The sequence below is a fragment of the Rattus norvegicus genome, chromosome 17 (genome assembly GCF_036323735.1).
Source record: "Rattus norvegicus strain BN/NHsdMcwi chromosome 17, GRCr8, whole genome shotgun sequence".
Taxonomy (NCBI): Eukaryota; Metazoa; Chordata; class Mammalia; order Rodentia; family Muridae; genus Rattus; species Rattus norvegicus.
In genome coordinates this window covers 9,368,361-9,392,005 of record NC_086035.1, presented here as the reverse complement: position 1 = coordinate 9,392,005, position 23,645 = coordinate 9,368,361, and the positions used below count along the sequence as shown (strand labels likewise).

Genomic DNA, 23,645 nt, shown 5'->3' with positions numbered 1-23,645 from the left:
TAAGTATAGAAGAGCTCTGGTTGCTTAAGTGATAGGTAGCACTTCAGGTTTCAGGTCCTGTGGGGCACCTGACCCTTCATTCCTTGTCTCCGTCCTCCATGCTTCTTTTTGAAGCATTGCTTGCCTACCTGCCTCTCTTTGTATGCAGTTGAGCATATGTGTGCTTGTGCCCTTTCTCATTATTTTATTCTAAGGTGTAAATATGGAGGAAATGTAATGTTACTACTTTCAATTGAAGTTTGTAGCCCCTCAGTTTTGCTGATAAGTGCCAAGAGTGTGGTGATTTTTATGAGTATTTTTCTAGTTCAATATTTGTTTATTTTTGCTTTTCCAAGACTGGATTTCTCTGTGTTACTCTGGCTGTTCTAGAACTCGCCCCGTAGACCATGTTTGCCCCAAACTCAAGGATCCACCTTCCTCTGCTTCCCAAGTGCTAGGGTTAATAGTGTGCATCACCACATCTAGCATAATTGGTGATATCGATAACAGCAGTGTGTGGAATCCTTGGTAGGCAAGTTGTGGTAAACTCACACTAATGTTGGGCATTGAAGAGCTAGGCGTGGTATCTGCACGGACAACCCCACTCAGCTACAAGCTGGACGGCCTTGTTTCCTTTTCTGGGGGAGTGGGGTTGGGGTTGGGCTGCCTGGCTTCAGAAAGGAGACTTTGAATAAGAACAGCAAGTTTTTCAAGGAGTAGTAGTGGATGTATTTGATCCCAGTATGTGGGAGGCAGAGGCCAGCCTGATCTACCTCCACAATGAGTTCCAGGACATTGAGATCTGCATAGTGAGACCCTGTCTTGAAAAACAAAAGCAAAACAGAACAGTAAGATTTTAAGTTGATTCTGCTTTGAGATGTTTTTATCTTCCCGTTTTTCCTCCCTCCCTCCCTCCCTCCCTCCCTCCCTCCCTCCCTCCCTTCCTTCCTCCCTCCCTTCCTTCTTCCCTCCCTCCCTCCTTCCCTCCCTTCCTTCCTCCCTCCCTCCCTCCCTCCCTCCTTCCCTCCCTCCCTTCCTTCCTCCCTTCCTTCCTTTGAATGAATGATATTCTTATTTTCCTTTTAATTTAAGGTTCCTCAGAAAATCCTGAGTAAGTGGGAAGCCAGTGTTGGCCTTGCTGAGCAGTGTGATGTCCCCAGAGGACCTAAGACCCAGAAGTGTGTCCCCAGCTCGGCCAAGCTGGACAGCGAGGAAGACATGCCATTCGAGGACTGTGCAAACGATCCTGATTCAGAACATGACTTGTTGCTTAATGGCTGCTTGAAGTCTCTGGCTTTTGATTCTGAGCATTCTGCAGATGAAAAGGAAAAGCCCTGTGCCAAGTCTCGAGTTAGGAAAAGCTCTGATAATATAAAAAGGACTAGTGTGAAAAAGGGCCTCATGCCATTCGAAGCACAGAAAGAAGAACGGAGGGGGAAGTCTCCAGAGAACCTTGGCCTAGACTTTCTCTCTGGGGGTGTATCTGATAAACAGGCTTCTAATGAACTTTCCAGGATAGCAAACAGCCTCACAGGGTCTAGCGCCGCACCAGGACAGTTCCTCTTTTCCTCGTGTGGACAGAACACTGCTAAGACAGATTTTGAGACTCCAAATTGTGATTCTTTATCAGGTTTGTCTGAAAGTGCTTTAATCTCTAAACATTCTGGAGAGAAAAAGAAACTCCAACCAGGCCAGGTCTGCAGCTCAAAAGTACAGCTCTGCTATGTTGGAGCTGGTGATGAGGAAAAGCGAAGTGATTCTGTCAGTGTGTGTACCACTTCTGATGATGGCAGCAGTGACCTGGATCCTACAGAACACAACTCAGAATTCCATAAAAGTGTCCTCGAAGTTACAGATGCGTTGGATAAAACAGAGAATGCTTTATCCATGCACAAAAATGAAACAAAGTATTCTAGGTATCCTGCCACAAACAGGGTAAAAGAGAAACAGAAATCCCTTATTACTAATTCACATACAGATCACTTAATGGATTCTACCAAGACAGTGGAGCCTGGAACTGCTGAGATATCTCAGGTCAATCTTTCTGATCTTAAAATCAGTAGTCCTATTCCCAAACCCCAACCAGAATTTAGAAATGATGGTCTCACTACAAAATTCAATGCACCGCCAGGCATTCGTAATGAAAACTCACTGACAAAGGGTGGGCTTGCAAATCAAACTCTGTTACCTTTGAAATGCCGACAGCCCAAGTTCCGGAGTATAAAATGCAAGCATAAAGAAAGCCCAACTGCTGCAGAAACCTCAGCTACGAGTGAGGACCTCAGTTTGAAATGCTGTTCTTCTGATACCAACGGCTCTCCTATGACCAGCATATCCAAAAGTGGGAAAGGAGAAGGACTAAAACTACTGAACAATATGCATGAGAAAACCAGAGATTCGAGTGACATAGAAACAGCAGTGGTGAAGCATGTGCTGTCAGAATTGAAGGAGCTCTCTTACAGATCATTAAGTGAGGATGTCAGTGATTCTGGAACATCCAAGTCATCAAAGCCGTTGCTGTTTTCTTCTGCTTCTAGTCAGAATCATATACCCATCGAACCAGATTACAAGTTTAGCACATTGCTAATGATGCTGAAAGATATGCATGATAGTAAGACGAAGGAGCAAAGGTTGATGACTGCTCAAAATGTGGCTTCCTACCGCACTCCCGATCGCGGGGACTGTTCTTCTGGTAGTCCTGTAGGAACATCAAAGGTTTTGGTGTTAGGAGGCTCCACACACAATTCTGAAAAACCTGGAGATAGCACTCAGGACTCAGTTCGCTTGAGTCCTGGTGGGGGTGACTCTGCATTGTCTGGAGAATTGTCTTCTTCCCTATCCGTCTTACCTTCTGACAAAAGAGATCTTCCTGCTTGTGGTAAAATTCGCTCTAACTGTATCCCAAGGCGCAACTGTGGCCGAGCAAAGCTATCACCCAAATTGAGAGTAACAATTTCAACCCAGATGGCAAAACCTTCAGTAAACCCAAAAGCCTTAAAGACTGAGCGAAAGAGAAAGTTGAGCCGACTTCCAGCTGTGACACTTGCAGCTAACGGACTGGGAAACAAAGAAAGTGGAGGCTCAGTGAATGGCCCATTGAAGGGTGGGGCTCAAGATCCTGCTAAAGAAGAGCCCCTTCAGCAAATGGACCTCTTAAGAAATGAAGAGACCCATTTTGATAGCAAGGTTAAACAATCTGACCCTGATAAAATTCTTGAAAAAGAACCTTCTTTTGAGAACAGAAAAGGCCCAGAGGTGGGCTCTGAAATTAACATTGAGAATGATGAACCCCATGGTGTTGACCAAGTGGTCCCTAAAAAGCGGTGGCAGCGCTTAAACCAAAGGCGCCCTAAGCCTGGGAAACGTGCGAGTAGATTTAGGGAGAAAGAAAACTCTGAGGGTGCTTTTGGAGTCTTACTTCCTGGTGACCCTGTGCAGAAGGGCCGGGATGATTACTTAGAACAAAGAGCTCCTCCTACAAGCATACTCGAGGACTCAGCAGCAGATCCCAATCACGTTAGCCACTCAGAATCAGTTGGGCCTCGGCTGAATGTTTGTGATAAGTCCAGTGTCAGCATGGGCGACTTAGAAAAGGAGACGGGAATTCCCAGTTTGACGCCACAGACCAAGATCCCTGAGCCAGGTAAGGACTATGTCTGGTAAAAAGGGAAGATAATTTGTTGATAATGTTGCTTTTCTGACAAAGTTGCCCTTTCGAAGACCCTGGGTCTGTTTGTTGTAATGGAACATGTTACAAACTTAGGGCCCGAGTTATCACTTCAGTAAGAAATGGTTTTATTTAGAAGACTGATATTTAAATCTGGGGTATCTGTATTTTCAAACTTTTTAGTTTTATTTAAGATCTCAGTGGATGTTCAGCAGTATGCTGTTAATTTCTTACCAGAAGCCTTTTTTCCTTTTTGTAAGTCCCGACAATTTTTTTTTTCCTTTCGTTTCTTAGAAAGTTAGCTGACATTTTGGGATTGAGGAGGTTGTAGACCTAAAAATTTAAGTGTAGTCATTAGTGTAATACTAGTAGTAAAAAGACTGGAAATAGGTTTCCTCTGATCACAATTTAAGAGGATGCACATTTTTATAAAGGTAAGAGAAATGTGCTAAGAAATCCTATCCTGTGGTTACCTTCTCACTCTGTTGCTTTGAGACAGTGTCTCTGTCCTCCTGGCTTGGCTGTCACAGATTTATTTATTTATTTATTTATTTATTTATTTATTTATTTATTTATTTGATGGGGAGAAGTTTAACATCTCTTGCAATGCTCTTTTACTGTTTTTGCTCTTGATACTCTTTTGTTAGGGGTCGTAGCCAGGAAACTGCTGTCTGTCTCAGGGCGCTTTATTGTTTTGGGTCTGGTGCCTGTTTGCTTTGTTGTTAATTGTTTTGTGTAGTGGAAGACAAAGGCCCCGAATTCTCTTGATATGGATATACAATTCTCCCAAAATAGTTTGTGGAAGAAACTGTACTTTTCTCATTGCTGTCATCTTGCTTCAGCCTCCCCGGAGTGCTGGGATTCTAGATGCACACAAGGTGTAACATGCTCCACTTCGGAAGTTTGAGAATGTCGAGCTGCTTGGCCAGTGCCCCAGTAAACTGTAGGCTTCATAGCCTTTGTTGTTTTACATCTTATCCCTATTATCTTCAGTCCTGTGTGTTCCAGTGTGTGGACATGAGTGCAGTCTCAACAGAGGTGAACATGATAGAGTTCAGCCACCTGATGTGGGTGCTGGGAATCCAACTTGGGTCCTTTGTAAGAGCAGAACACGCTCTTAACTGCTGAGTCATCTTTCCTTTGTTTTTGGTTTCTCTGTAGCTTTGACCTTCCTAGAACTGGCTCTGTAGACCTGCCTATTTGCCTTCTGAGTACTGCACGAGCTCAACTTGGTTTGGACTTTTGTAATGATTCATATCATTCATTCAGTCTTGGACTGACTATTTCAAGGACTTTATTCAGTTCTCTGGATTGTCTAGTTATGGATAGTTCTTAATGATATCAGTTGAAATATGATTTAAGTCCCTTTTTCTCCATGATGCTAAGAGCTTGTTAGATAAAGCCTTAGAATGGCTCAGCTGTAAGAGTGCTCACTGCTTTTGCAGAGTACCAGAGTTAGGATCCTAGTGCACATATGTGGAGTGTATCAGAACTATCTGGAACTTCAGCTCCAGGGATAGAAAACACCCTTCCGGCTTCTGCAGACACTTGCACTCACATGCACACATGGTGTGTGTGTGTTTGTGTGTATGTGTGTGTGTGTTGTCATGTTGTGTGTCCTTCCTCCCCACCCATAATTCATTTAAAAAATTGAATATATGTGTATTGTTACACAAGTTAATGAAAAAAGAGGCCATGAATTTAAAAGAGAGCAAGGAGCGGGTATATGGAAGGATTTAGAGGAGGGAAATAATGTAATTATAATCTCCAAACATAAATAATTTTTTAAAATGGATTACACTTTTTAAAAAAATTCTACTTGGCACTTAAAAGTATTTTTCCCTTTTGATATTAGGAAACCAGCCTAAGGCCTTGATATTGGCAAGCCATTAGTTGGTATGCCCTCCTAGCTTCTGATTTTTACTGTTGTTTCTTGTATTTTCTGTCTTTTATTTCTGCTGTACTTTTTTCCTTCCGCTAACTTTGGATTAAATATAGTTTTTATATCTTAGGCTGTTTTGGAACTTGCTATGCTGGCTTTCTGTTTGTAGATAGATATTCCTTCCTGTATCTACTTTCTGAGCACTGGAGTTATTGAAGATGTAGGTCACTAAACTTAATCCCTTCCCCCACTGTTAAAATTAAAAATAACAAAACTCTGTGTGTGTGTGTGTGTGTGTGTGTGTGTGTGTGTGTGTGTGTGTGTGTGTGTTTGTACAAATGTACTGTATGTCTGTTAACTGCTGAACTATCTATCCATCTTCAGAACCTGGCTTTAAAACAAACAAAAATCATAGGCAGTTACAAATATAAATATTCTTTTTTTTTTAAAGATTTATCCATTTATTATATATAAGTACACTGTAGCTGTCTTCAGATACACCAGAAGAGGGCATCGGATCTCTTTACAGATGGTTGTGAGCCACCACGTGGTTGCTGGGAATTGAACTCAGGACCTCTGGAAGAGCAGCCAGTGCTCTTAACCGCTGAGCCATCTCTCCAGCCCCATAAATAATTCTTTTTAGTACTACTTTTGCTGAATACCGTAAACTTCAGTCTGTTGTATTTTTTTTTTAAAGATTTATTTATTTATTATATATAAGTACACACTGTAGCTGTCTTCAATACACCAGAATAGGGCATCGGATCTCTTTACAGATGGCTGTGAGCCACCATGTGGTTGCTGGGAATTGAACTCAGGACCTCTGGAAGAGCAGTCGGTGCTCTTAACCGCTGAGCCATCTCTCCAGCCCATCTGTTGTATTTTTATTTGACTCAAAATATTTCTTTTTTTTTTTTTTTTTTTCGGAGCTGGGGACTGAACCCAGGGCCTTGCGCTTCCTAGGCAAGCACTCTACCACTGAGCTAAATCCCAAACCCGACTCAAAATTTTTTTTTTTACCCAATGGTTTCTCAGAATTCAGTTTTATTGCCATACATGTATAAATTTTAATCGTTTTGTACTGTCAAGGTTTCTGCTTTCTTCCCATAGTGGCTGATAACAATAGTGTTTTTAGTCTTCATAAATTTTTTATGACGTTGTGTGAACATGATGTATTTTGGGGGCTATTCTCTGTTCACTTGGTGTTTGGTGGCGCGTGCGCGTGTGTGCGTGTGTGTGTGCGTGTGTGTGTGCGTGCGCGCGCGCGCTGTGTTCAAGTCTAGTTATCATCTTGTGCTTTTTGGGTGGTTGCCCTATTTTTAAAAATGCACAGATATGTCTGTCAGCCCCAGCACACGTGTGGAAGCTGACTGTTTGTCAGCTGCCTGTTGCCTGTTATCATGTCGCTTTGCAGCAAGTGCCTTTATTACCCACTGAGCAATTTCTTTGACTTTCCCCACCCCTCCTTCAAGACATGTTCTCATTCTGTAAGCCAACTTGGCCTGGGGCTCACTGGCCTCTAAGGTAGGCTGGTCTTCACCTGTTTTAGATGCAGTGCTAGGATTATAGGTGTTAGTCAGCATGCCTGGCTTGTTTTTGATACAGGGTCAAATGTTCTAGTCAAGTTGGCCGGAACTCAGTGTGGAACTCAGACTTTAAATCTAGATAGTCTTACTGTCTGAACTACCCTAGGGTTGGGGGATTATAAAAACTAGCCACCATCCCTGATTGTCCTCTCAGTTGTTATAAAGTGGTGTTGTAATTGCTTTGTCTAACTGTGACTGTCTGTCTTCAGTTCTGTCAGTGTCTCTCATGTCTTTGAGCACTGTGATATCAACCTTTAAGTTTATTTCATCATCCTTCAGTTTCTGTCTTTGTGATGAAGTATATTTTGTTTGCTATCTCTGCTATCTTTTGTTTTCATTGAGATAAATACGATTATTTTATTTTACTTTGTTTATTTAGTAGGAACAGGGGTCTTACTACGTAGCCTTGGCTCTCCTGGAATTCACTATACAAACCAACTGTTTTTTGGTAGGATCTCACTATTTAGTCCTGACCGCCCTGGAACTCTTAATAGACCAAGCTGGCCTTGAATATGCACGGATCCTCCTGTCTCTACTCCCTGAGGCTTGGACACATGTGGCTGGTGTAATTATATTTTTATGCTTTTGTCAGCTAAATTCTTTACCAGAATTATGTTCTTACTTTTAAAGCCTTACAGTCGTCAATATATAAATACTGTGGGCAACAAACTTCATTTATTTTTATATGCTGTCTAGTGTCTTTTTAGTTCTGCTTTTAGATGGGGAACTACCTCAACTTTTGTCTGTCTAGAAAAGTCGTCTTCAGTTTTGAAAGGCAGTTTTGCTGGATAGAATGTTGGCTTGCAGTTTTTCTCTTTCAGCACTTTGAATGTATTCTTTTAGTTCCTTCTGGTATGTGAGAATTAAGATATATATAACATAAAACATGAGTCTTACATGTGATGAGTTGTTTTTCTTGGTGGGTTTTTTTTTTTTTTTTTTTTTTTTTGGTTCTTTTTTTTCGGAGCTGGGGACCGAACCCAGGGCCTTGCGCTTCCTAGGAAAGCACTTTACCACTGAGCTAAATCCCCAGCCCCTCTTGGTGGTTTTAATATTCTCTTTGTTCAAAGATTTTGAGGCAGGATGTGGTGATAGACACCTTTAAATCCCAGCACTTAGGAAGCGGAGGCAGGTAGATGTCTGAGTTTGAGACCAGACTGGTTTACAAAGTGAGTCCAGGTCAGCCATACATAAGTACGTACGTACATACATACATACATACGTACATACATACATACATACATACATACATACATACTTACTGTGATGGATCACAGTATGGTCTTCCATCCCTTATATTTTGGGATATTATACTTAGGACCCTTATATGTGCTAGGCAATGCCAGTATTTTGGAGTCCTTTGAACTGTAATTCCCATGTCCTCTTCTTCCTCAGACCTGGGAAGTCTTTTCAAGCTAGCTTTCAGTCTTTTTTCTTACTCAACATTCTATCCAGCAAAACCGCCTTTCAAACATTATGTAGTCTAATTGATGCGCTTGAAGATGTCGTGTATTTATATTTACTATTTCTTTGACTGTATGATTTTTTTTTTTTTCCAGAGCTGGGCCTTGCGCTTGCTAGGCAAGCGCTCTACCACTGAGCTAAATCCCCAACCCCTTGACTGTATGATTTGTAATTAGTTGTTATTTTTATTTATTTATTTTAAAGAAGGGTGCAGTGGTAAGTGTTGTAAACTTGACAAGATCTAGACTCAACTGGGAGATGGGTTTCTGGATGTCCTGTGAGGGATTTTCTCGAATACTTTAGTTGGTGTGGGAGGGCTCTTGGGACCTGAACTCTGTAAGTGAAAAGAACAGGCTGGGCCTTCGCAGCACATATTCACCAAGCTGTGAATGTGATATGACTAAGCACTTCCATTCCTGCTGCCTTGAATTGTATGTAAGCTATAAGATTTTGAAGCTCTTTTTCCTTTGTCTTTTGTTGGGGTGTTTTCCTACAGCACCAGGAAAAGAAACTAAGGAACAAGCTGTGGTAGGGTGCTAGGATTGAACCCTGGACCTCATCTATTCTAAGTAAGCACTCTTATCCTAGGAAGACGCCCAGCCCTACAGTCTTTCTTTATAGTTTTCTGATTTTCTTTTTCTCCTGCTTGATCACATTTTCTATTGAATTTCTCTAGTAAATTTTATTTCAGTTCTGTTCTTTAGCTGCAGGGGGTTTGTTTGTTTGTTTGGATTTTCCCTGTGGCAATATTTCTTTTTTTAAAGGGTTCTTTTTTTTTTCTCAGAGCTTGGGACCGAACCCAGGGCCTTGCAAGTGCTCTACCACTGAGCTAAATCCCCAACCCCGGCAATATTTTAATTTTGTTCATGCATTGATCGAGTTTCCTTTTAATCAAGTGTTAGGTAGCTAATTGAGTTTCTTAGACCGCTATTTTGAATTCTTTATTGGGTTATTCTTAGATATGTGTTTTCTTGAAGTTGGTTTGTAAAATTCTTTTCTTCTCCTTTTTTTTTATATTAGGTCATATTACATCCCCATCCTCCAACCCTCCCTCCTCTTTCCCTACCTCACAAAGAGAAGCTGCCATTGGGTCTGAGCTGTATTGGTTTGGTGCGGGGGCAGTTAGTTTCTGAGAAAGTGAAAGGGTTCTCCTCCTCACTGTGATTGTTCTGGGATTGCAGTTTCTAACCAACGTTTGTAGTTTCCACAGTGCTTACCATATCTGGGAGGTAGGGACTAGAGTTGTTTGTTTTGATTTTTAAAACTTCTTTCTTATTTCCGGTCTTTAATGCTAACCACGTTACTTTGTTTGGATGAGTTCATTTTGTCTTCATCCGTTGGTGGGTTTGGCTGTGTTTACACTGTTGGTCTTTTTATGAATGTTACAAGTGTCTTTTGAAGGGATACATATTCTTCTTCCTTCTGTCTACATTCCTAGGAATGAAATTACCAAATAGTTTAGTAATTTGTGTTTAGACCTTTGAGGAACTGTCGGAAAATTGCTTTATCTAATTTTATATTTCTAGTAGCAGTTCCTAATTTTATTTCTGAGGGTTTCTGTTTCTCTAGATGCCTGTCAGTACTTACTTGATCATAGCCATTCTAGTGAGTGTGAGCTGCTCAGAAATTTTTTTTTTTTAATTTGATTTTCATTTCTCTGACCAGCAGTTTGGGTGTCTTTTCATGTACCCAGTTGACTATTTGTTTACTTTCATTGGGAATGTCTATCTAGTCTTCGATTATATTATTGTTTATGGGTTTTTTGTTTGTTTGTTTTTGTTTTTTTTTGGTTCTGTGGATCAAGGAAGGACCTAGTGCATGCTAAGCCCTCTTGAGCCTTCTTTGGTTATTGTAATTGAGCTCTCTTCTTTAAATTCCTCATTCTAGGTGTTAGTAGTAGATGTAATACAAGTATTCTGAACTGACCTTTGGGTTGTATTTCTGCTTTCTTGATCATAACCGTTTAAAGTGCAAAACTATTTGTTTTGATAAAGTCTTTCTTTGCTTATGCATTTGGTGTTGTATTTTGAAGACATTGTGTAATCTGTGGTCATGAAGATTTATTTACTCCTGCATTTTTTTTAGAGCCTTTAATTCATTTTTTAACAGTGATGATGAGTTCAGCTACTCAACTCCATTCCTTTACATGTTGGTATCCATTTGATTCAGTTACAGTATTGAAAAAGATTATTACTGACCGTGTGTGGTGGTTCACACTTACATAGTCCAGCACGTGCACAGGTAACTTCAGATGACGGCTGGGTGTTTGAAGCCAGCCTGAGCTATAGAGTGACCCTGTTCCCTTAAAAAAAAGTATTCTTTCTTATTCTGTGGTCTTGTTGACACATGCTGAAAATAACCTAGCAGCAAATACACAAGAGTTGACATCGGACCCTTCTTCAGGTGCACAACACCTTAGTTTTTGAGATAAGATGGCTCAGTGATCCAGGAACTCAGCAATTTAGCTAGATTAGCTCAGCATGCCTCCAATGTCTTTCTCCCCTGCCTTCTAGGTGCTAGGGTTATAGGCATGTACTGCTATGCACAGCTATTGACATGCAGGGAGGGAAGGAGGGAGGGCTTCTCAGAAAGTCTCAGCCTCCAGGAGAGAAGCCCAACCTGGTCCCACCTAGGGAGGTAAGTGTGAAGGAAGCTAGGGACTAGGTGGTTTGAGGAATAGGGCAGAGCTCTGCATGCAGGAGACTCTGAACTGATCCCTCCACCAGGACCCCCTCCAACTCTCCCTGCTCATCTGACTGGCTCCTTGTCATCCCTGAAATCTGTGGGCAGGAACATCAGGGTTTGATGACCCACCCTGCCTTCTTCTGGGGGAGGGGGGTTCAGGTTTCTGTTACCTGGTTAACCCCCCCACCCCCCACTTTATTAGACTGTTCAGTGGGCTTCTGGGCTTCTGGGGTGAACTGATGCTGTAGGACTGGCCAACCACATATTCCGTTCCCCATGGGCAGAGTTTGGCTCAGAGGTTGTGTCTAAAGCTACTCTGATAAGAATCCTAATCCTCTGGGGGCTGGAGAGATGGCTCAGCGGTTAAGAGCACTGACTGCTCTTCCAGAGGTCCTGAGTTCAATTCCCAGAATCCACATGGTGGCTCACAACCATCTGTAATGGGATCTGATGTTCTCTTCTGGTGTGTCTGAAGAGAGCAACAGTGTACTTATACATAATAAATAAGTCATTTTTTTTAAAAAGGAAGAAATAGAGGCATGTTGCTGATTCCCTACCCCCAAACCTCGCTCGCCCTATGCCCTTTCTTTTAAAAATTTTTAAGGCAAGTTAAAGCAGATTCCTGGTTCTTGATCAAGTACATTGCTGTTCAAAGAAGTCCCTGCTTTCCATTGCGAAGGTATATTTTGTGCATGTCACAAAAGTCAGGCTCAGTCACCTTTGTTCCCTTTGCATCATACCTTAGCTCAAGTATAATTTGAAAGGAGTGGTTTAGGAATATTCAGCTTCCATCCTTAGTTAGGATCAGCTTATTTTCCTTTGCTGGCAAGAGGAAATTTCTGTGGTTTTGTTTGTTTTAAATGGAATTTTAAAAAACGTGGGTTGGTTGGTTTTGTTTTTCTGAGTCGGATTCTCAGTGTAGATCAGGCTAGTCTTGAACTCAAATATTCCTGCCTCTACCTCCCCAGTACTGTGTGGTGATGCGCACTTTGAAAACATTCTTTAAGGACATTTTGCATTACACCTTTGTCTGTCTATTTATTAGCATGCTGCTATATGTTTGGATGTGTGCTGCACGTATGAGGAGGCCTGGAGGACAACTTGGTAGTCGGTTCATTCCTTCCACCAGGTAGATCCCAGGACAGATCCCACAGTTGTCAGGCTTGGCAGCAAGCACCTTCACACCATGACTCGGTTCTCTAGCCCAGGATCTTGTTTGTTTGTTAATTTAAGGCTCTAGTAGCCCAGGCTGGCCTCACTTACTAGAAGTGACCTTGAATCTTTTATTCTTCCCTCCCAAGCACTGAGTTTTTAAGTGTGTACTCCTAAAAAGATACTTTTCCGCAACATTAATTTCATGATACAAGCTCATTCAATGATTTTACTTCTTGTTGTTGTTGTCCTGTTGAATGTTATATCCTAGTACGTGGTAATGAGTTGCTAGGTATATAAGGTGGAAAACCTTCTAAAAGCAAAAAGATAAGGAGAGAAACAGGTTTGAGATTTCTCTTCCTCTGCCAGAATAGTAGCTGGAGGCCGGGAGAAGCACTGAGGCCCTTGGAGAAGCACTTTGTGATCTGGCAGACTTAGCCTGCTTCTCATGCCCCTTCCTCTCTTCGTCTTTGCAGCTGCCTGTCAGTTTTGTTTGTCTTATTCTCAGAGTTCAGAAAAGGAGTGGGTGGAAGAGGTACAGAGAAACAAAACAAAAACATGGAGCAATTTGGAGTTGAACTGCTCTACATGAAGCCTAAGGTTATCTTGATGGCCTACATTTCTTTGGCTTGGCTTCCGAAATCTTCATTTGAAGCTTCCAATAATGTTACTTAGCTTTCTGTACTATCCACCGTTGGATATTACCCTACTCAGTTATTTTTTCCTTAATGTTCTCTCCTTCTTTCATTGCCTTATTTGTAAATAAAGTCACAGGGGCACTAGAAATAAACCTTTTTAGCCAGATAGCACTCAGGAGGCAGAGGCAGGCAGGTCTCTGAAGTTCGAGGCCAGCCTGGTCTACAGAGTTCCAAGATAATCCAGGCTACACAGGGAAAACCTTTCTTGAAAAACCAAAAGGGAGGGGGGGGGAAATCCTTTTTTTTTTTTTTTTTTTTTGTCATTTAAAGTGACTAATAAACATTAATATATTGTAAGGGTTTCTAATTTATTAATATTTCAGTGTTATAATATTTCATGGTTGCATATAATTTTTGCTTTTACTGCTTTTACTGAATTGAAAGGGTTTTTATTGTTGAGGTATAGTATCATGTGGCCTAAGCTTTTCTTTTATAGCCAAGAATGATCTTAAACTCTTAATCTTTCTGAGTCCAGAATTATAGGAATTGCTACTGTACCATGTTGTAGTTGTCAGTGATGAACCCAGGGCTTCATCAGTACCCAGCAAGCACTGTCGATTGAGATAACCCTCCTCGGAGGAGGAGCCATGGTGACACATTGGCACAGTTCAGTAGTTAAAAGATACAAAAAGCTAATCATTTTTTGGACCCTTCAGTAATTCAATCCGTTTTCCAGATGTGTTTTGTGGGTTTTTTTTTTTTTTTTTTTTGCTGCCATATTAGTGATAGCTTTATTAAGTTTCACATTATTTTTCTTATTGATTAATGTAATTTGTTAAACCCTCCCTTTATTAATGTTTAGCATTTTTGACAATTTAGCATCTCCCCGGTAAGTAACCTTAAAATAATGCTTTGTCTCTTTAGAATTGGGAGCATACATTGTTTATAGCCCCTTCACTGGGTCATTGATTACTGCTTGAGAATACATCTCAGATCTAAGTTTACGTTGTAATTGTCACATGATGCATTCCTGTAAGCAGTACAGAAAAAGTAAGCTTACATTCCACCAGTATTTCTCTAAAATTCATTCTAACCATCCCTTTTAAATCTATCCCCATTTAGAATCTAGTTAAAATTGTTTTGAATTTTATAAAGGAACTATATGTATATACATGCTACAAAATCTCTTAAAATGAATAAAATTGTTTCATAAGCTTAATTTTTGCCATTGTTACTGGCATTTACAGTATATTTTTACTAATTTATAGAAACTTGTTAAAAGTATGATAGCAGCTTGGCAGCAGGCTCAGGCCTATAACCTCAGCACTTGGGAGGCAGAGGAAGGAGGCGTGCCACAAGTTTAGAGCTAGCTTGGCCTAAAACTGAATCCCTATGTCCAAAAAACAAAAGCTAAACAAAATTTATGGTGCTAGGACCATAGGGGCAGGATAGGGTTGAGAAGGTTCCTTTTACTGAATAAATGCCACTATATGTAACAGAAGTATTTTGCTGTGTTAAAAAGAAAAATAATACTCTGGAGGCGCTCTGGTAGATGCCTTTCTTTCTTTCTTTCTTTCTTTCTTTCTTTCTTTCTTTCTTTCTTTCTTTCTTTCTTTCTTCCTTTTTTTTTCTTTTTTTCGGAGCTGGAGACCAAACCCAGGGCCTTGCACTTGCTAGGCAAGCGCTCTACCACTGAGCTAAATCCCCAACCCGGATGCCTCTTTTCATTTGTTTGTCATTCACTCTTACTGTTGCCCTACAGAATTAAAAGGTTGTGTTTTTCTTTTTCTTGATTCTTTTTCTTAGATTGCCAAATCATTTCCTTTTGTTTTAATTTTGCCCACCTGTATCAAGGACAGCCAGGGCCACATAGAGGAGCCCTGTTTTAAAAACACAAATAAAAAGGGACCAGATTAGGGAAATTCTTGCCAGTCTTTCAACTGTTAAGTATTGTTACAGTCTATCTCAGGGCAGTTTATATTAGAGAGAGTGTGGGTGGAGCGCTGTGGTGTCACTAGATGGGAGGAAGAAAGACAACATGTCTTTTGACTTTTAAGTCATTTAGTTGTTACTAGGTATTTTTACTTTACAATTTGTTACACTATTTAAGGAAAGTGTTGTTACTTTTTTTCCTAAAAATTAAATATTTTAGGCATTAAGAGCTATATAACCTCTCTAATTACTAATCTTTGCATTTGTAGCAAAAAAGCCATAGGCCATAGGAAATGAATAGTGTGACTATAAAACTTTACCAAAAAAGAATGTCAATTAATAGCTTTTCAGACCCTAAATTTTTTTCTGTTTTGTTTTTTGAGAAAGGGTTTCTCTGTGTGTAACCCTGGCTGTCCTGGAACTCACTTTGTAGACCAGGCTGATATCAAATTCTCTGCTTCTGCTATGACTAAAGGCGTCTGCTACCAAGGCCAACTAAAACCCTAAAATTTTAATGTGTTGTTCTACTTGATTTTGGTGAGGAACAGTGTACGTGATTTGCAGAAACCTATAGGTGTACTGGATATAGATTTATTTCACTCCAATGCCCAATATTTGGCATCTATAGGTTTTTTTTGTTTGTCTCAAAGAAATGCTTAACTAAAGAACTGAAGTTTGAGAAAAGCAAATCCCTACTGTATAATGGGAACAGCATCCTCACACACTTAGGGAACAAGAAGGCAAAGGAGGAGAGGAGGGACACAGTGTTGACCAAGGAGGAGAGGAGGGATACAGCATTGACCAAGGAGGAGAGGAGGGATACAGCATTGACCAAGGAGGAGAGGAGGGATACAGTGTTGACCAAGGAGGAGAGGAGGGATACAGTGTTGACCAAGGAGGAGAGGAGGGATACAGTGTTGACCAAGGAGGAGAGGAGGGATACAGTGTTGACCAAGGAGCTTTCTTCAGTAGAAAGAACCCAAGGATTTTAGAGTGGACAGATTTTGATTGTTGTCATGACTTACACAATTAATAATTACTTATAACAATGAGTTTGAAAAGCCACTTTCCCCTTCTGAGCTTAATGTATTATTCCTTTTTTTCGGAGCTGGGGACCAAACCCAGGGCCTTGCGCTTGCTAGGCAAGCGCTCTACCACTGAGCCAAATCCCCAACCCCATGTATTATTTATAAAATGGAGATGCCAATTTCTGCTTGGCATGTTGAGCTGAGGATTAGAGATCCTTGAGTGTTAAGTGGTTGGAAATAGTGAATCCATGTTGTTTGTTTGTTTCTTCTTTTTTTTTTTAAGATTTATTTATTATATATGAGTCCACTGTAGCTGTCTTCAGACACACCAGAAGAGGGCATCAGATCCCATTACAGATGGTTATGAGCCACCATGTGGTTGCTGGGAATTGAACTCAGGACCTCTGGAAGAGCAGTCAGTGCTCTTAACCGCTGAGCCATCTCTCCAGCCCCCCCACCCCAAGTTGTAACATGTTCCTTCCTATTAGAAATAAATGTTGTTAGTATTGTAAAACTTGAACGTCTACTGGGGAATTTATTAAATTATATCTATTATAGTTGCTTCAGAGCATAAAATATATATCATTATTCCTAGGTTGGTTTGGGCTTTTTTAAAAACAAAAACAAAACAAAGACATGGCTTCAAGGGTTAGCAGGCATGGCCCATTGTACAAGGAACATCCTCACAAACTTGAGGCAGCTTGTTACAGTGGTTGGACAATTTCTCTACTTTGGTTTGCTTATAGATAAATTATCTAACATCAAAGAGTAAGGAAAATTGCGTTGGGTTTTTTTTCTTTTTATGCTTTTAAATAGCTGCATAATTACATAGGTAGCAATGTAAGCATAGACTTTTGGTAACTATTTCAGCCTTTTAATAGTTAATATTGGGGCTGGGGATTTAGCTCAGTGGTAGAGTGCTTACCTAGGAAGCGCAAGGCCCTGGGTTTGGTCCCCAGCTTCGAAAAAAAAAAGAAAAAAATAGTTAATATTGATTTTGGTTTGCTTCCTTTATTTTTCGAGATAGGGCTTTCTGGGTGGCTTTCCTGGGTTAATCACATACGTGTGTGTGTGTGTGTGTGTGTGTGTGTGTGTGTGTGTGTGTGTGTGTGTTTGTTTGTGACAGTCTCACTGTGTAACTATGGTTAACCACAAACTCTAGTCCAGGCTAGCCTCAAACTCAGAGAGATCCTCCTGCCTCTCTGCCTCATGAGGACAGGGATTAAAGTCTTGCACCACACTACCGGCTTCTAATTGCTTTCTTTTCCTCAAAAGCAGCACTACCATATTTAACTGAGGCGGGGCCATTCCCACATAGTTTGTCAAAATGTCTCTTGCCTCCTACATGGACCAGAACTTACAGTTATGTAGGTGTTAGGTTCTAATCCTATGGGGCTTCGGGGTGCAAAATTCTAATAGAGTAAGTGTTTTAAAACTGGGATACAGTAGGCTAAACATGTATGTGTGTGTATCTGAGAAGGAGAAATGGAGCAAATATCTGCCTCTATTTGTACATCCTTCTAGATATTGTCAACTTGGCTCCCTGAGGTGTTTCTGGTTTTGTTGTTTCATTTGTTTTTGAGACAAAGTCTTATTCTTCTGCCCAGGCTGGCATGCAACCAAACAATGTGTAGGCCATGCTGGCCTTGAGCTTGCCAAGGTCTTCCTGCCTTAGCCACCACACCCAGCTCCCAGGTGGTGGATCTTACTCAGAAGATCACATGTGTGCTCCAGTTTACCAGGACTCTGCACTTCTATATATGCTTACTTTGTCCTGGTCAACAGAATGCTGCTTTTATTTTAATTTTTTCCTTAAGGATTGAGAATTGTGTATATGGGGAGTCTATATAGAAATAAACTTACCTTTTGTTTTTGATAAACCATAGCAAATAATTTCAAGCTTTTTACTTGTTAAGTCAAATTCCTTTTGCATCTTTTGCAATTGTTTTGAGCCTCTTTAGTAAACAGGAATTTACTTTCAGGGGTGTGGTGGTGGATTCAAGAAATAGTGGGTTAAATTAAATAAATCAATTAATATTGAAGTTAATTTCTGTTTCAGCTGTTCGGTCAGAGAAGAAACGCCTTAGGAAGCCGAGCAAGTGGCTTCTGGAATACACAGAAGAATATGATCAGATATTTGCTCCTAAGAAAAAACAAAAGAAGGTACAGGAACAAGTGCATAAGGTATGTCACCACATTGAGGAGACTGCAGCTCACCTGCAGAAGTGTATTTTCACTTGAGAAGACAGTTATTTGTGTACCTGGGATCCTGCCTTCTCAGGTATTTTTGTTTTGTTTTTCCTTTTGTTTACTATTAGCTTCTACACAGTGCCTGCCTGTATTAGTCTCTGGGAAGTGTATAAAGAAGTCTACACGTCACACTTCTTGTCTATTTTCCCCTCTGTTTTCAAGGCGTATTTAAGTACTTAAGAATATCATTGTGTTGTAATATTAAGGATCTGGATGATGAAATAAAAATACATACAGTTTTACCCTAACTTTTTTAGTGAAGTAAAGCTGTTCACAGTGCTGCCTGGTCTCTTTAGTCTTACTTTGAACTTTTGTGAATAAGCAGTATGTGTGTGCCAAAGGCATGTCTGTTTCATAACCTCTCAGTCTCAGCCTGTGATTGAAAAAAAAAGCACTGAAGAACCTGTCTGTTAATAATTGTATTACTGGGGCTGGGGAGATGGCTCAGCAGTTAAGAGCCCTGACTGCTCTTCCAGAGGTCCTGAGTTCAATTCCCAGCAACCACATGGTGGCTCACGACCATCTGTAATGGGATCTGATGCCCTCTTCTGGTGTCTGAAGACAGTTACGGTGTACTCATATACATAAAAATAAATAAGTAAATCTTTTTTAAAAATTTGTTACTGGTTATAAAGACTTTGAGCGTTTTCCCCCCATCTTTTTCTACCTTAAGCTCATGGTCTTTTTCATTTAACCTTGAAATCCTTTAAAAGCTGAAAAATAAAAGTTTCTTTTCATCAAGGCATTTAGTTTCAATTGGTAATATCAGAAGAAACATGGATCTCCCCCACCCCCCCACTTTGGGTAGTCATTACAGAGTTTATTTTAGTGTATATCTTAACATTTTTTTATTTTTAATTATGTTAAAACTTTTCAGGAAGTCTGTTATAGAATCTTTTTGAAATGTGCAGTTCTACATTAAGCATAGGTGTATTGCTGTGTAACCATAAGAATGATTCATCTTTTTTTTTTTTTTAACTTTGTAATTATATTTATGTACATAAAACTTAAGTGTACATTTAACCCAGCTTAGTGGCGAGTTATCTTTAGCCTTTGCCTTTTCCAGCTTGGCAATGCGAGCCACAGACTTAGGACCCAGGATGTTGCCTCCCCAGTGGCGGCAGATCTCGTCATATCTGTCATTATAATTGGTCCTAATAGCTTCCACCAGCTTAGCCAGAGCACCCTTGTCTTCCGAGTTCACCTGTGTGAAGGCAACAGTGGTGCACGTCTTCCTGTGGACCAGGCGCCCCAGCCTGGCCTTTCCCTTGATGATGCAGTAGGGCACCCCCATCTTTTGACACAGGGCAGGCAGGAAAACCACCAGCTCAATGGGGTCTACATCATGGGCAATCACCACCAGCTGAGCCTTCTTGTTCTCCACCAAAGTGGTGACTGTATTGACCCCTGCTCGGAGGACAGGTGGTCTCTTAGTTGGGACGTCCCCTTTGCCAGCAGCTTTCTTCTCAGCGCGGGCCAGCAACCTCTGCTTCTTCTCCTGCTTTGTCTCTGGCCTGTACTTGTGGGCAAGCTTAAGCAGCTGAGTCGCTGTTTGCCTGTCCAGGGCCTGGGTGAACTGGTTGATGGCAGGAGGTACTTTGAGCCGCTTTTAAAGGATTGCTCTTTGCCGCTGCAGCCTGATGTAGCGGGGCCATTTGACAAAGCGCGTGAGATCTCTTTTGGGCTGGATGTCCTGCCCAATGCCGAAGTTCTTAGGCCTTTTCTCAAACAAAGGATTGACCACCTTTTTGGCCTCTTGTTTCTTGACCACGGCAGGGGCTGGGGCCACCTTCTTCCCCTTGGCCTTCTTTCCTTTGGGCATCTTGCTCGGCTGGAGGAGAGCATGATTCATCTTTTTTTTTTTTTTTCTTTTTTTTTTTTTTTTTTGGTTCTTTTTTTCGGAGCTGGGGACCGAACCCAGGGCCTTGCGCTTCCTAGGTAAGCGCTCTACCACTGAGCTAAATCCCCAGCCCCATGATTCATCTTTAAAAATTGTTTATTTTCATAAACTGAAAAGCTGATTCTTCTAGATAATTCACATAAATGGAGCTGTGCAATACTTTGTCCTCTTTCCCTTAGCATAATGTCTTCAAGCTTCATCCATGTCATAGCAAGTGTCAGGACCTCTTGTATTTTTAAGTTGTTGTTGTTGTTCTTGTTATTATTTTCTAAATTCTCCTTGTACTATTTTTAGGTAAGTTCCCGATGTGAAGACGAAAGCCTTCTTGCCCGATGTCGATCTAGTGCTCAGAACAAGCAGGTGGATGAGAATTCCTTGATTTCAACTAAAGAAGAGCCTCCAGTTCTTGAAAGAGAGGCTCCATTTTTGGAAGGGCCATTGGTTCAGTCAGATCTTGGAGTTGCACATGCTGAGTTGCCACAGCTGACCTTGTCTGTTCCTGTGGCTCCAGAAGTTTCTCCGAGGCCTACCCTTGAGTCTGAGGAATTGCTTGTTAAGACACCAGGTAAAGTGGGGATGGGTCTTTCAGTGTATAAGCAGATTTAATTGGAAGCAGCAGGAAATTTCTACTCTGTTTTGTTTAAAAGCTATCATTTTTTATTATATACAACTTCCTATTTTGTTTGAGGAAATGCCTAAAATAGTAGCTAATTCAATAGAGCTTCTGACCACAGATGAATCTGTGGAGCATTGTGAAGGAGATGTTTTTTCTTGCCCTTTCATGATTATCAGGTCAGCTGCAGTGTGGACCAGCAAGCGAGGTAGCAGTGGGTAGGAGTGCTGCACACTGTGGGATAAGAGTTTGTCACCTAAATCTCTTTCACCTATTAGCTCTCCATTTCCTTGTATATTTGTTTAATCTCTAAACTTGTTTTGTCATGTATAAACTGGCCATAATTGAGGCTTGGAAAACAGCTCAGTTGGTAAATTATTGCTGCATACAATAGTGTAAAGTAATAATGCTCTGAGACAGACAGACAGCCTCAGTGACAGACTTTCTCTGACAACATCCAAGTATGTGAGAGCATCAGTGCTCATCTGTGGACCTCAGAGGACAGTGTCAGGGCGTTAGCTTCTTGCACCGTGTATGCTCTAGGACCAAACTTACATTGTTGAGCCTGGCACCAAGAAATGTTATACACAGTGCCATCTCACTAGTCCTGGCCCACCAAAAGAACGGGGATGATAAGCATCTATTTTACCACACAAACCAAGCACATACAAGCTGTGTGTCTGTGTGTGTGTGTGTGTGTGTGTGTGTGTGTGTGTGTGTGTATCTAGCTTTAGCTCTCCTGGAACCCATTAGGTAGACGAGACTGGTCTTGAACTCACAGAGATGTACCTGTCCCAGTCTCTGGACTGGAGTGCTGTGATACACTACCTTACCCAATTTGTTTTAATTTTTAAAGATTTATTTATTTATTTTGTATATGAATACACTGTAGCTGTCTTCAGACATTCCAAAAGAGGGCATTGGATCCCATTACAGATAGTTGTAACCCACAATGTGGTTGCTGGGATTTGAACTCAGGACCTCTGAAAGAGCAGTCGGTGCTCTTAACCACTGAGCCATCTCTCCAGCAATGTTTTAATTAACATTTATTCTTTTTGTTTGGTTGGTTTTTTTTTTTTTTTTCCCCCTTCGGAACTGGGGACCGAACCCAGGGCTTTGTGCTTGCTAGGCAAGCGCTCTACCACTGAGCTAAATCCCCGACCCTGTTTTATTTTTTAAGGTCTTAAACTCTATAGTTCTGGACATGAAGGTCATTATAATTCTCTTTCCCTGCCCCCCCAAGTGTTGAGAATACATGTGTGCTCCATTATGTCTTTTGTAATTTTTAAGAGCAGTCTTTTTATACTTAAGTTATTATATTTTCTTATATATTTTAGGGGCAAAATAAATATTATAGTCTTGGTTTATTTGTATGCAGAATCCTGCTCTCCTTTATCCTCAGCATCTCTTGATTGCTATAAATGCACTTCAGCCCTTTGATTTTGCCGTTATTCTGTGGATTACATATTTTACACATATACATAGTCATCATACATTAATGTGTATTTTCATTGAAATATATACTGTATTTTAGAATAATACATTTCAGTGTACCCTTATAACATGATGAAAAAATGCAAACAAGATTGCGACTTGTAATTTTCATTTTTCAAAATTAGCTTTGCTCAATTTTTAAAGCCATCTAAGGAAAATTATATGCATTTCAGGAAATTATGAAGGTAAGCGTCAAAGAAAACCAACTAAGAAACTTCTTGAATCCAATGATTTAGACCCTGGATTTATGCCAAAGAAGGGCGATCTTGGCCTTTCTAGAAAGGTATGTTATTTTTGTCAATTCTCTATAACCTTAAACCTGGGAAAAACATGATTTAAAAGTTGCATTTTTATTAGTGTTTTTAACATTAATGTGCATCGTCATTCTTCTTTAGTTGTGGTTACATTTTCTACAGTTGCTAATAACTAATAACTGTTCTCTAAAAATATTAAATGGCAGATCGTGCAATGTAGAATTTCTGTTTAAAATTCATGTATTGTGAGTAGGTGCGATAGGTAGCTTATCCTCTCTCTGGGCTTATCCGTTGCCCAGGTCTCAGTCTATGTCACTTGAGGGTTACTGGATTAATTCATGCTCTTACAGTGCTTGCTCTCAAGTAATCCTTCGGACAAATTATGGTTCCAGAGTGCAAGTGTGTGATGCTGGCAGTTTGAATATGCTAAAAAGACTGATGAGTGCTTTCTTTAAGGGGAAAGGTAAATGTTACTAAGGAAGGAAAATCGTATGTTGCACTTGCTGAGAGCTATATTAAGAAAGGAGCATTTATCCGTGAAATTATGGGGGAAAAAATTTGTGAAATTTTTGATATTGTTCTTCAAACTACAGTTGTAAATAATTGTCCAGTTAAAATGTTAAAGGCAATGCCTTTGTGGGAGGAACATCTAAACCAGAAAGTCTGCTGTGATTGATGGCATTACAGGTGCAGTGAGAATCCTGGAGTTTTGGTTTCTTTAAAAAACACAGAAGTATTATAAGAATGTTTTTGTTTGAATGTCAGGTGTGGGGATGTGGGCCTGCTTCACATCAACTGACTGATTTGCCTCCTGCTCTAGCAGGCGCAATCTTTTTGCCAGCTGCAGATAGTTTCTGTGATTGTGAGACGTTTGGAATTGTGGGAACTTTTCAGACTGTATAAATGCTGGGGCCTGAGTGGTGGAGTGGGTGTCGGTCACTCAGGGAGGTGGCTGTTTGTTAGTAGGTGTTCAAAGAAGACACAAGAAGTCAGAAACACCCTCTACAAAGAGGTGTGCCACGGAATTAAGTAAGCTCTTATAAACATTGGATTCAAGTAACACAAAGTCATGTATTGTAATTAGACTTTAGTTAGACTAGTTTACGAATAGGTTTGGATTG

At 40.6% G+C, this 23,645-nt stretch overlaps 1 protein-coding gene across 21 annotated transcripts in view; it reads left to right on the top strand.

Annotated features, from left to right (window-relative positions):
• The window catches only part of Nsd1 (nuclear receptor binding SET domain protein 1), a 114,444-nt gene that overhangs the window by 39,523 nt on the left and 51,276 nt on the right, over positions 1-23,645 (top strand). For all 21 annotated transcript variants that reach the window (XM_039095620.2, XM_006253624.5, XM_063276340.1 and 18 more), the window contains 4 exons: positions 1,072-3,622; positions 18,073-18,197; positions 20,458-20,728; positions 22,444-22,553. In XM_039095620.2, coding sequence (XP_038951548.1) covers positions 1,072-3,622; positions 18,073-18,197; positions 20,458-20,728; positions 22,444-22,553 — 3,057 coding nt within the window. The remainder of the gene's footprint in view (positions 1-1,071; positions 3,623-18,072; positions 18,198-20,457; positions 20,729-22,443; positions 22,554-23,645) is intronic.